Source organism: Helicoverpa zea, chromosome 8 (genome assembly GCF_022581195.2).
Source record: "Helicoverpa zea isolate HzStark_Cry1AcR chromosome 8, ilHelZeax1.1, whole genome shotgun sequence".
Taxonomy (NCBI): domain Eukaryota; kingdom Metazoa; phylum Arthropoda; class Insecta; order Lepidoptera; family Noctuidae; genus Helicoverpa; species Helicoverpa zea.
This window is the reverse complement of record NC_061459.1, coordinates 4,065,414-4,077,610: the sequence shown is the minus strand read 5'-3', so window position 1 is coordinate 4,077,610 and position 12,197 is coordinate 4,065,414. Positions and strand designations below refer to the sequence as shown.

Sequence of the window (12,197 nt, the reverse complement as noted above, 5' to 3'; positions counted from 1 at the left end):
TTGGTACATTTACTAAGTTCAGTAGGCAATTTGTGCGAAAGTAAGTCCTTAGTATCCCGTTCAGCGTATTGTGCTATTAATACGACACCAGGGTTCTTAGAAAGTCTTTATGAGAAAAACAATGCACTTCTTCATTCAGTAAAGTAAACCAGAATATGGATAGTGTTTTTGTTGCCTTCTTCCCTATGATTCAGATTCTCAAAATGCAAAATTTATATTTTTTCGCAAACAACGTCTCCTTAAAAGCATTTAAGATACGCGATGCAAGTGAAAGCGTATATCGGACTCGTTTGGCGCCCGACAGTGCCGGAGATCGAGGCCTTGTGACCGATAATCGCGAGATGCAACTGTGATACGACACGTTCGTATTGCTGCTGCTGTATTTTAATTTTTAATATGTTTGTTTTGGTTTGGTTTGTTGTCATTCTAAAAAGTAAATATGGTTTGGAAAGTTAAATAGTCTCATTTTGGTGATCATATCTGACATAACCAATATTTCGAAATGTTGGTGTAACTTTTTCGTTCTTTGACGAAGATGACCCTTTCTGGTCGGATTTTTATAAAGGTGTTCTATTAAAATCTTGAAATTCCTTTAATTTATAAAATACAAAATTTTATTTTGCTGTTTCTGCAATTTTAAGCAAACAAACTTTCACACACATTATTAGACCCATTCTACCTATCATCCCTCAACATCATATTATCTCCACACAAAGCCGTTTCCAACACAGCCTTCGATAACACGACACATAACAACACGAGTCTGCGACACAAGACTATTGTTCGGAACGTGACGATTGATAGCTCAGCGGAATTAGTTATTGATTCTGTTCCCTTTTAATGGAAAACACTTTACCAATGTGGGGGTAAATAAGAAGGTCTATTTCAATAAATTAAGGCCAAAGTTTTTCGACAGCACTGCAGTTTTTTTAAATAAATTCTCATATATAAATTTTCATGTTCAAGTTTCAAAGTAAACAAAAAAATATTTTTTTAGAAAAACGGAGAGTAAAGGCCCAAGTTCACCATGTTAACGGTGACGGTTAAATATTCTATCGCTGACCTGGGTTTAACCTACAAAAGTGCACTCTGACTGAAGTAAGGTATAGCATAGGTTTACTTCAAGCACGCTTTAATAATAACTGAAAAACTATTCATTTGTTTTGCAAATGCATCACAAAAAAATAATAACAAAAAAACTCTTCTGAAGTACGAGTATAGAGATGAAGATATTTAAATTCAGAACAGTTTCAAGTGATTGATTCCTGCCTTCATTTCATGAATGTTGAATCTTCTGTGTTCATTTGTTTAGTGCCTAAGCGATATGGATATAGGGAAATCAATTGAAGTGCTTTTCTTTGTTTTATTATGATTTCGTTTTGACGACAGTATTGTTGTTATGGATTAACTTCTTCTCATGGTCGACAGCTAAGGTTATCATGTATAGGGTTGGGATACATGGATGATCTTATCGTATACGAATCGTGCCGACGATTAGTACATTAAAAGCAAGTTAATGACTAACTTTTTTGGTATCGCAATAGACAGTAAAGTTATGGCTTTATTGTGTTTTTGACAGTATGTTGATTTCATCATCAGTATCTATTCTGATAATGTGAACTATTTATTGTACTTAATTATGCCATTTTAAAATAAAATGTTAAGATTTATTTTTACCTGTGTTCTTATCATTTCAGCCTGGAACAGCCAACCCCTTGGTCACGGTGACGCTGATCGACCTGAATACCAATGTTTTGAACGTATACTCTGCTCCCGAAGATCTCACCCAGTAAGTGTTTCCTAAATAAATAAGTTATTTCATAACCGAATATTTTTAGTAATTGATATCATGATGATATTGATATTCACAAGAGATAGTTGAGGGACAAAATTGCTTCTAGATAGACTATTTTTAACCGACTATAAAAAAGGAGGTTTTCAGTTTTAGTATGTATGTATGTTTGTGCGCGATTATCTCACATTGGGCTGAATCCATGTTGATGCCCTAAGGAGAAGGCTAAATTAAAGACGGTTTAATTTTCTTGTAAAAAAAATAGTTTACTACAAAAAGCAGTTTTTATTTAAGATTTAGATCATACGAATCTTTTGCTGTTTCAGCGTTCTTATACATATTATGTGGTAGAAAGTATGTAACTGGGTAAGGATTATACATAGTACCTATAATTTAACTCCAATCCCATTTCTAAAGTCTATGGTGAGACAAACGAGCACTATTAATTAGTAGGGAAGGACTTTAATGATCTTAAACTTATAAATCTTATGTGACTATTTTTTTTTTCAATTTTGTTCTTGCTATTTTCAGGCCCATATTGAAGACAGTGAAGTTCGTGTCGAACTTGGCTATTGCTCTAGTCTGGACCGACCGAGTACAAACCACTATGAGAGTACAGATCTGCACCCATGGCCAGGCTTCTTGCACTCTGGTAATTAAAATTTGATATTAATGAGACCTTAAGATGTCCGCCCACGTTCGCTAAAAGAATCGGTCACCATTTTAGGAGAAAAATAGAATACACTGTTCGATAGCGCAAAGGACATGTTCTATAAAAAGTCGCTCAGAAAATATCTTTTCAGAAAGTCCTACAAAAAATCTGCCTACAATGATGATTATCTGTCGCACAACAAGTCTGATGAGGGCAGCCTAAAAGTTATGACTTGATAATACCTTTAAAAAACTTGAATAATGATTTGAAATTCTGCAGTCTTTTTGTAAAAGTTTTGTGTCTTTGGCAAAAATTTATCAAGAGCTCGGGGGTTCTCTCTTGAATTTCTGTTTTAAAAAATAAAGGACCGAGGAAATAATCTACTATCTTGTCTAAATTCTACGTTTCGTAATTTCAGATCTACTCCTACACGGAAGCAAATGGCTGGATTGACAACATTCCTTTCTTCTTCAACGAAGCAGGCAATGCCTTCATCACCATCTTGCCGCAAGTGAGTAAACTAAATGCTGTTTGTAATACCTTCCTAATTTACTTTGTAAACTTGAAGTGAAAACTTCCTACTAGTAGCGACATCTGTCATACTTTCTACACAATTTTACAACTTAGCGCAGTAGTAGTTCATGCGCTATCACATAGATGGCGTAACATTAATATTACGGAGTTAATACTCTCTCAGATTAATTAATATAACATAGTTGTATTCATTAATCTGAGAGATATTGGGAATGAAAAAAAAAACAGCTAATCAATAAGTACCTGATCGTCTGACGATAAACGACTCTAAAATACTTTTTAAATAGTTACATTACTTAAATGAGTTTTATAGGAGTTGTGGTTGTAGAAAGGCACCTTTGTAGTTATGTGGATTTATTGTATCTTCACAGTGTTTACAAAAGTTATACTTTGCACTTTAATAATGTAACTACAATACTACAGTGAGAATTAAGAAGGACACGTGGTATCGCAACTTAATCTCCCTAGACACACTCTTAAAGACTGCTAGGCTATCGAATAAGAGGGTGCATACTGAATACGAGTGGACTGCGGGACTATCGCACTCGGATCCGTCTAGTTAACGAATGAATCTGGTAGTTTTTTTTTTTTTTTTTTTGTATGGCATCTCGCAGTTCAGCCTAGGAGGCCGTGTACTGCTTAACCGGACTTTTCCCCGTGGATGCCTAGAATTTAAGGCCTCCAGCCAGGGGCGGTGAATCTGGTAGGCCCCCGCTGGCCTTTATATAGTCGCCGCGGCCGTTGTTATCGTTGCTGTCGAAAACTCGGTGACACGTTGTCTGTATGTGTGCGTGCGCTGGCGGTGATGCGTCATTGTATTGAGTTGTTTACTTGGTATGTTATAGTTTTATTTTTATTTTTCAGGCAGTGGACGGCGTTATGTACAAGCAAATCGTTCAGGCATCACAGGGTACCACTGCTTTATGGCAAACTCAGAATCGCATTAACATGGCACACACCGTTCTTGAAATTCTGGCATGGAACGCCAATGGCGAAATGTAAGTACCAGTACCAAGTACCCAGTTCTTCTTATTTATACTCATACCAATTAAACATAATGGCTTACCAAAGGAGATCGTCCACATAAACCTAAAAAGAGCTATTCCAAAATTCAAACAAACGAACAAACCAGTACGTCATTTATCATTCTTTTTAACGTTCTTTTTTCGAGTTTAAGTTTACCACACAAAACAAAATTGCTTTAAATAAACAAATGAATATCATTTCCAGATGGTACAAAGCAACTAGCGTAGAAGACTCGGCAGAACAACACATCTTTGTAGCCAACAGTACAGGCGTGTTCTGTTTCACTTGTGCCATCCGTCGTCCTGATGATGGCGGTGAATGCTTGTACAATGAAGGCATGCTCAGCAACTCTGGTGATAGGATCACTATCAACTGTGCTGGTCCTGATGTGCCTCAAGTCTTTATTTTTAACACTGTGAGTATTAATTTTATAATTTGTTGTAATAGAATAAGCATCATCTAGCCGTCTTCAGGATTGCGTCTTAAGACAATAATCTGGGCAACCTGTACTGGATATAACCTTCAAAATAGACCCGGATCTTGCAAAACTATAGGGGCGAAGTAGGAAAGTGCGAGTACTGTCTAAATTGACATAACTTTTTTTTTTGTTTAAAGTATTAAGAAACGGTAGTCTGCAGATATTTTGTCTATCGCTGATAGTATTCCTTGAATGGATCCATCTAGTATGACCTCTTAAAACAAACACAATTCATTGACTTCTCTGTAATATCATCAGAATTAGACCTACTGCTTACAAAAACCAGCGCTTAATCTAAAAACAAAAGAATTCGATTCACAAATTAAAAACTTAAACAAATTTCAGAACGGCTCCCTAGTCCGCGTATGGGATGACAGTGCTGAGCTACGCTCCATCACCAGCAACCGCGTGCTGCCGGCCAGTCTACGCCTCAATGTCAATGTGGGCGTCGGCTTGCCTCCTGCTGATGTGCACATACAGGCACCAGCTGATTATCAGAACAGGACTAATGTGCCGCTGCTTGTTTATGTGTAAGTCCATATGTAATTGAATGTTCAATGTTCCAGCCATAATTGCTCAAATTAATTATAAAAGTTGTTCAACCTATTGAACAAACGTATGGCATGAAGCTTCTTAATTGACTTCGGAGTCTCCTCGAGATGAACCTATCACTTCTAGTGAACTTTAACTCTCTTTAACACTGTACCCATGTATGTTGGCCAGGCATCTATACCTACATATAGTTAAGTAAATAGATTAAACTGTCTATAACATCGTTGGTTACGACTGATCATCTTCCGAGCCTTTTTCCCAACTATGTTGGGGGTCGGCTTAACATTGGTTAAGACTAATGATCTAATTCCTCATTACCAGGTATGGAGGTCCCGACACAGCTCTAGTGACAAAACAATGGACGCTCGACTGGGGCAGCTCGCTCGTCAGTCGGTGGGGCATCGCCATCGCACACATCGATGGACGAGGCTCCGGCCTTAGAGGCGTCACCAACATGTTCGCTCTGAATAGGAGGCTTGGAACAGTGGAGATTGAAGACCAGATCAGTGTTACTAAGTAAGTTAAATGTGAAGATCTTGGCAGTACGGGTACAACTGTTTGAATGAAAAAAACAAAACGTTTCAATCTTCTATCAGATGATCACTTATTGGTCTTTCATTGTAAGCCCTAAAATAAACATCTATAAAGATGTGCCTGTGACAATAAAGTATCTTTCTTAATGTCATATTTTTCGGTAAATATGTATTTTTCCAAACAGTAGGTAGAATTTTAAGTAGTTTCAAATCCGAAAAAAGCAATGAAACTAAAACAAATCCTTAATTACACAGATACCTTCAAGACAATTTGAACTGGATTGACGGCAACCGTACGTGCATCTGGGGTTGGTCGTACGGTGGTTATGCGGCCAGTAAGGCTTTAGCTGAAGGTGGCTCCGTCTTCCGCTGTGCTGCTGCTGTCGCTCCCGTTGTGGACTGGAGATTCTATGGTGAGTAATTTTAGTATAGCTTATCAACACGAATGCCCAGCATCGTGAACATGGACAAAATCTTCCTTGCTTTGGGGAGGTTTCTGTCTAGCACTGGATCAGAAGATCTTTTGCCCTATCATATTATGTTGTCTGCGTTGGGTTGAATTAGCCATTTGCATATCTGAGCTAGGTAGTGCGTAGCCAGTAATGCACTGAAAAATTCAGAAATCAACAATTTATCAACATTTTTACTGTCTTCAATTACTAAAATAAAAAAAAGTATCTCATGTTATTATTTTTTTCAGACACAATCTACACTGAACGTTACATGGATCTGCCCTCAACAAACGCGGAAGGTTACGCCGTGTCATCACTTCTCACTGAACAAGTTGTAAGTGCTCATCAGAAGTTAAAAGAAAGGTTCAAAACAACATACCAAACATTGTTTTAGAGTGTGCAATGAGTGAAATTTCATAAGAGCCTTCACAAACCTATTTGAAATAAAAGTATTTGACTTTGATTCCCGATTATTTTCCCGATTACCTCATGAGTTCATCAATGAGATGGTTTAGGTAAATCTTTTTTTACCATATTTGATTTAATTTGTAATTTATCCCCAAGGCGGAGGCACTTCGCGAGAAGAGCTACTTCCTGATCCACGGCACGGCGGACGACAACGTGCACTACCAGCACGCCATGCTGCTCTCGCGCATGCTGCAGAGGCGAGACGTTTACTTCACGCAGATGGTGAGTCCAAACTATTGAGTTTAAGAAGTCGGTTTGGTTGGGTTAAAATCAAAATTGTTGAAGAACTCGACAATGAGTTTATTACTCACTGTGTGAGCTGATGTTAGGAATGACAATGATCATTATTAGTTATTATAGCATAGTTTATTCAAAAGTAGGAATAGTCGCTAGATGTACGGTAACCGATCATGATCTAACTATGGTTGGCCTTAACACCGCCAATGAAAAACCAAATAGGAAGAAGAGGATAGTCATGAAAACAAATTATGAAGCTGTATCTTCTGACCTACAGAAAATTGAATGGGAAAACGTCACTAACAAAACCGATGTAAACGAGGCACTGGAATGTTTTAATTCTATTGTAGGCTCAGCAATAAAAACCCACACTCAATACATTAAAAGCAGCCGGTCAAAGTACAACTTAAAACCGTGGATCACTCCTGGCCTGATTAGATGCATGCGCCACAAAGATAACCTACATCATCAACTAAAACAAAATCCAAATAACGAAATTCTTAAACGTTCTTATACTAGATATAGAAATTTCTTTATAGATATTTCGCGAAAAGTCAAGGAGAACTATAAAAACAAGATCCTGGAAGAAAACAAGAAAAATGCTAAAAGACTATGGAATACAATTAAGGATATATGTGAAATGCCACGACGGAAAAGCGATTCATCTGATCTCCTGGCAGGTAAAGGAACACCCTCGGAATCATTGAATAACTGTAACCTACACTTCACAACTGTGGGCAAAAATCTGGCAAATCAAATATTACAACGGCTATCAACGTCTGAGGAGGACTTAGCTGCAAATGTCAACAATAATAACTCACCTACTGAATCGATGTTTATGACACCTACAGACGAATTTGAAGTAGACTCTGTAATAAAACAATTAAAATACGATAGTGCTCCGGGTTTAGATGGAATCAAACCTTCACTTTTAAAACTTATTAGCAACACTATTTTAGAACCGCTCACCTACATTTGTAACCTTAGTATTTCAACGGGAGTCTTTCCAGAGTATTGGAAAGTGGCCCTCGTATCACCGATATACAAAGCAGGACCTAGAAATTCTCCGGACAATTACCGACCGATATCCTTGCTCTGTATTTTATCAAAAGTTCTTGAGAAGATAATGAACAATAGAATCGTCAAGTACCTAGAAAGCAACTCTCTTCTCTCGGAAAGGCAGTATGGGTTTAGACGAGGAAAATCTACAACGGATGCAGTTGATCTCCTAACTCACATAACTTCTAAACATACAGATACTGGAAAGCGATGTCTTGGTGTGTTTCTAGATCTTGCCAAGGCCTTCGATACAATTTCTTCCCGCATACTGCTGAGAAAACTTGAATTGTCTGGAATAAGAGGGAAGCCACTTGACTGGCTCCAAAGTTATATGAGTAACCGACGACAAATCACAAGAATTAATGACTTAGTCAGCGACGAACTGGAAATCAGCTATGGAGTGCCACAAGGAAGCATCCTTGGTCCTACATTATTCACGGTCTATATGAACGATATCCTTAACATCAACATTCCTAACGCTGATCTCATTTGCTATGCAGATGACACCGTTGTGCTGTTCCATGGAAAGGACTGGGAAGACGCATACAGAAAGGCTGAAGCGGGAATGACTAGGATTTTAAAATGGCTCGATATGAACCTGCTCACGCTTAACGTTAAAAAAACCAAATATATCGCTTTTAGGAAAACCGTAGCCACGAATATTCCCACGCGGATTTTAAAGATACATAACTGCTGGCGGTCCAGCTCTCTTAATAATAACACTTCTTGTACGTGCAACGCTATTGATAAAGTAGAAGAAATAAAATACTTGGGTGTAATTATTGACCAACACTTGTCCTTCAAATCTCATACTACTGAGCTGGTAAAACGGGTTAGAAAGCAAATTTATATTATGAAAATGATACGAGATTGCGCATCACTCGAAATTAAGAGAACAGTGTACATAGCCCTCTGCCAGTCACTGATTCAGTACTGCATTGTCATATGGGGAGGAGCGGCAAAAACAAATATTATAAACCTCGAAAGGGCTCAACGTGCCGTACTAAAAACCCTGTTGCACAAACCATACCGCTATCCCACCGAAACCCTGTATAGTGAAGCGTCTCTATTGAGTGTACGAAAATTATTCATTCTAAATGCCACATCCAAAACTCATATTTCCATACACAAACGAAAAGACCTCTCATACATACAGACCAAACGCAACTTCAGAATCCCGACACCTTCAGTTAACTCATCATACGCACAGAGACATCCACACTTCCTACACCCGTACGTCTATAACGCTGTAAACAAAAAGTGCGATATAGTAGACTGTACCCGAACACAGCTAAAAAGAAAAGTTACATCCTGGCTGTTAACCCTAACATATGAAGATACAGAAAAGTTAATCACAATAGCAAAATAACATAATTAATAGCTACTTCAAACTCAAAAAAAACACCGTTCACACACATACGCCTACACACCCTCCACTATACCATTACACTCACACACACAAACATCCACAAATACACTATTCATCTCACACCCACCTCCCACACCATTTTTTTTATACTCATTTATTATTTTATTTTTGTTAATTTATGATAAGAGTTCATGTTAAGTTTCAATTTAAATTTTTATAACATTTTTTTTTTTTTCTTTATAAATTTATTTTAATTTTAATTAGTCTTAAGTAAAATTCAAATTTGTATTACTAGTAATTTGTATTGGTAAACCCTCTCTAAATTAGCGCCCAAGATACAGGCTTTGCCTAGTTTGGGGCTAATAATAACAGAAAATGTACCTTTTTTGGAAATAAATTTCTTATTCTTATTCTTATTCTAGTTTATACTATGCTATAATGTCGATCTATGAAGCAGTAATAGGTGTAAAAGAGAATGTGGAAATCATTCCTTAGGAGGAAAATAACTCTATTAAAAACTTTATTTTCTGTCCAATAAAGCAATGCAGTTATGGTTGATGGATAAACTTGACTAATCCTTTAGTAGTTTTTTAAAATATGTAACATCGCGTTACTAAAACGTCCATAGTCAATAGATGTATTTTTAAATAAAATTGTACCGGCAATATAAAACCTCGAGTTTCCTAAACAGCAACATTATTTACCCCAGACGAAACTTCACGAAACGTATTCCCAGCTAATAAATTAGGTCATTTAACCCTTGCCTTACATTAAAAGAAGGCACAAACGCGAAGCAATTCTCTGAAGTTATCCTACTCAACATCGTGAAGTAATGTGTGAGGAAATATCCGCTCGTTTATATAAATAATGGGCTCTAGAACATTCGCTGGCTCAGCGCTCTTGGGACCTCTGACTTGATATACTGCAGGTATTCAGTGTAGGTACTTACTTCTAAGGTGGTTTATTATTAGTATGTTTAATTCTAGCCAATTAGATGGTAATCGTTCTTTTAAACATACATTTGACATATTGAAAATGTTTGGTTTATCTTTGGGATATTGTTATTTATAGTCGATGTGATATGCCAGTTTGGAGTGACGAGAAGCATAATCTTTATATCGGTGCATCCATCGTATTATGATATCTAATCTAGATTGCGAAACTGAAAATGCATTCTTTTTTCATAGTCATATATGACGAGTAGGAGTCCTTATAACAACAAAATATTTTTTTAGAATACCACTGTAAACTGTATTACAAATTATTTTAAGTTTAGTATAGTTATCGGCACGAATCTTGAGCTCTGACCTACATCTGAAGTGATTTATTAGCAAAGAACCAATCCCGAGTGACGGCTATGACGCGATGCACTGCGGGCCAATCACCGCTTTAGCCCGCTCCCGCGCCTCCATTCATACCACAAAAGGGACCCAATAAATTACTTCTGCACAGATGTGGGTCAGAGCTCAAGATTCGTGCCGGTAACTCCTATATATTTCACACTATAGAGGTAATTTTCATCGATCGGAGTAATGAAAGTGAAAAATATGTAGGTACCAATCATGAAACAAAAACTATACATAAAATCTATTTTCATTTTTTCAAGAACATGTAAACTCCTATGTATTTGGGATACTCGAGTACATATTTTTCTAGCTTGTATTCAATAAATAACCTTTGAACTCTCTCCACAGAGCTACACAGACGAAGACCACGGCCTGGTTGGCGTTCGGCCGCATCTGTACCACGCACTAGAGAAGTTCCTTCAAGAGCACATGTTCTAAGCGTCACACTCGAACCGTTTTGCTCAGTGATACCTCTACTTAGTAGTAAATTATCGTATTTTCGTATACAAATAAAGATATTAACAGAGCAATGACAAATAGAACAATTGAACATATTTTGTTTCAAGTTTTTTGAAAAAGAAATTGATATTTATTTATTTGTAAGGTTAAAGAAAAGCTGAGATACGTACTTACATTGGTTATTATGCAGAATAGTTTTTTGTGTAAAGATCTATCTTTGCGATATGTTTGTCGATTAATAATATCGGTTTGACATAATTGTCTAACAATTTCGATTCGAGTAAAACGTATTTTTAAACGATAAGGCTATGAACAAAATGTTAAAATTTTATAAATATTATTAAATATGAATGTTATTATTTACTCCAAAAACTATATTTTGTTCAACCACACTTTAAATGTGAATACAATAATATAATAATTATATTATATCTATAGTTATAAAAAAATACAAAGTTACCTGTCTAATAGCGCAATAATTTATATGAAATATTACGAGTCATGTAAATAATTTTAAACTGAAGTAAGTCTTTTGAGTATTGTGAAGTTACTTAAAGTTGCCAATGTTAATAGTATGAAACAGGGTTTTCGGTGGATATGATGTACCTAGATATTGTTATTCAAATACCTATTTATGTGAAACAGTAACACCTGACATAATAATTTATAATTAAATAGTTTGCTGTATGTATAGTTTCAATGAATCATGATATTGATTTCGTTTGTAAATATTTTAAGTACTTTAAGTACAAAATATCTAATATAATAAATGTGTTTTCTACAATGCTTTATTTGATTTTTCTCCTTTACCATTCCATTATAATATATCAACTGTGATTTCATCAGCTTGCCAAATAAGGAGAATTTTTAAAAGATAGTTATAATTCCTCGATCAGAATTGACCGATTGGAAACAAATCTTTAAGAAAATATCTTCCTAAAGAAAGCCTTAATTTAAGAACCTTTCAAATAGCTACGTGTCAGGCACATTTTTATAAAAGCCTATCCCCGTATGTCAGACGCCATTAACGCCCGAAAAAAAAAACACTTTCACGCCATTTTCTTTTTACGATACAAGGATGTAATTTTTAACGCTTTTATTTACAAAGGGTGTTTTTATGTAGCCAGACAATGTGTTTTGTACAGGTTTGAGTGTATATAAAATGGAAATTATAGAATTAGGTGGCAAGGTGGGTCTGAAATGTTTTAGCTTTCACTTTGTTGGTGTGTTACGTTCTTTT

The 12,197-nt window shown here is 36.3% G+C and overlaps 1 protein-coding gene across 4 annotated transcripts in view; it reads left to right on the top strand.

Annotated features, from left to right (window-relative positions):
- LOC124632368 (venom dipeptidyl peptidase 4-like) overlaps window positions 1-11,741 on the top strand; it is a 65,884-nt gene extending 54,143 nt beyond the window's left edge. For all 4 annotated transcript variants that reach the window (XM_047167185.1, XM_047167184.1, XM_047167183.1 and 1 more), the window contains 11 exons: window positions 1,698-1,789; window positions 2,324-2,444; window positions 2,863-2,955; window positions 3,843-3,976; window positions 4,209-4,419; window positions 4,828-5,012; window positions 5,356-5,550; window positions 5,823-5,980; window positions 6,268-6,353; window positions 6,584-6,709; window positions 10,847-11,741. In XM_047167185.1, the coding sequence (XP_047023141.1) occupies window positions 1,698-1,789; window positions 2,324-2,444; window positions 2,863-2,955; window positions 3,843-3,976; window positions 4,209-4,419; window positions 4,828-5,012; window positions 5,356-5,550; window positions 5,823-5,980; window positions 6,268-6,353; window positions 6,584-6,709; window positions 10,847-10,936 (1,491 nt within the window). In that variant the 3' untranslated portion in view covers window positions 10,937-11,741. The remainder of the gene's footprint in view (window positions 1-1,697; window positions 1,790-2,323; window positions 2,445-2,862; window positions 2,956-3,842; window positions 3,977-4,208; window positions 4,420-4,827; window positions 5,013-5,355; window positions 5,551-5,822; window positions 5,981-6,267; window positions 6,354-6,583; window positions 6,710-10,846) is intronic.
- The last annotated feature ends 456 nt before the right edge of the window (window positions 11,742-12,197 follow it).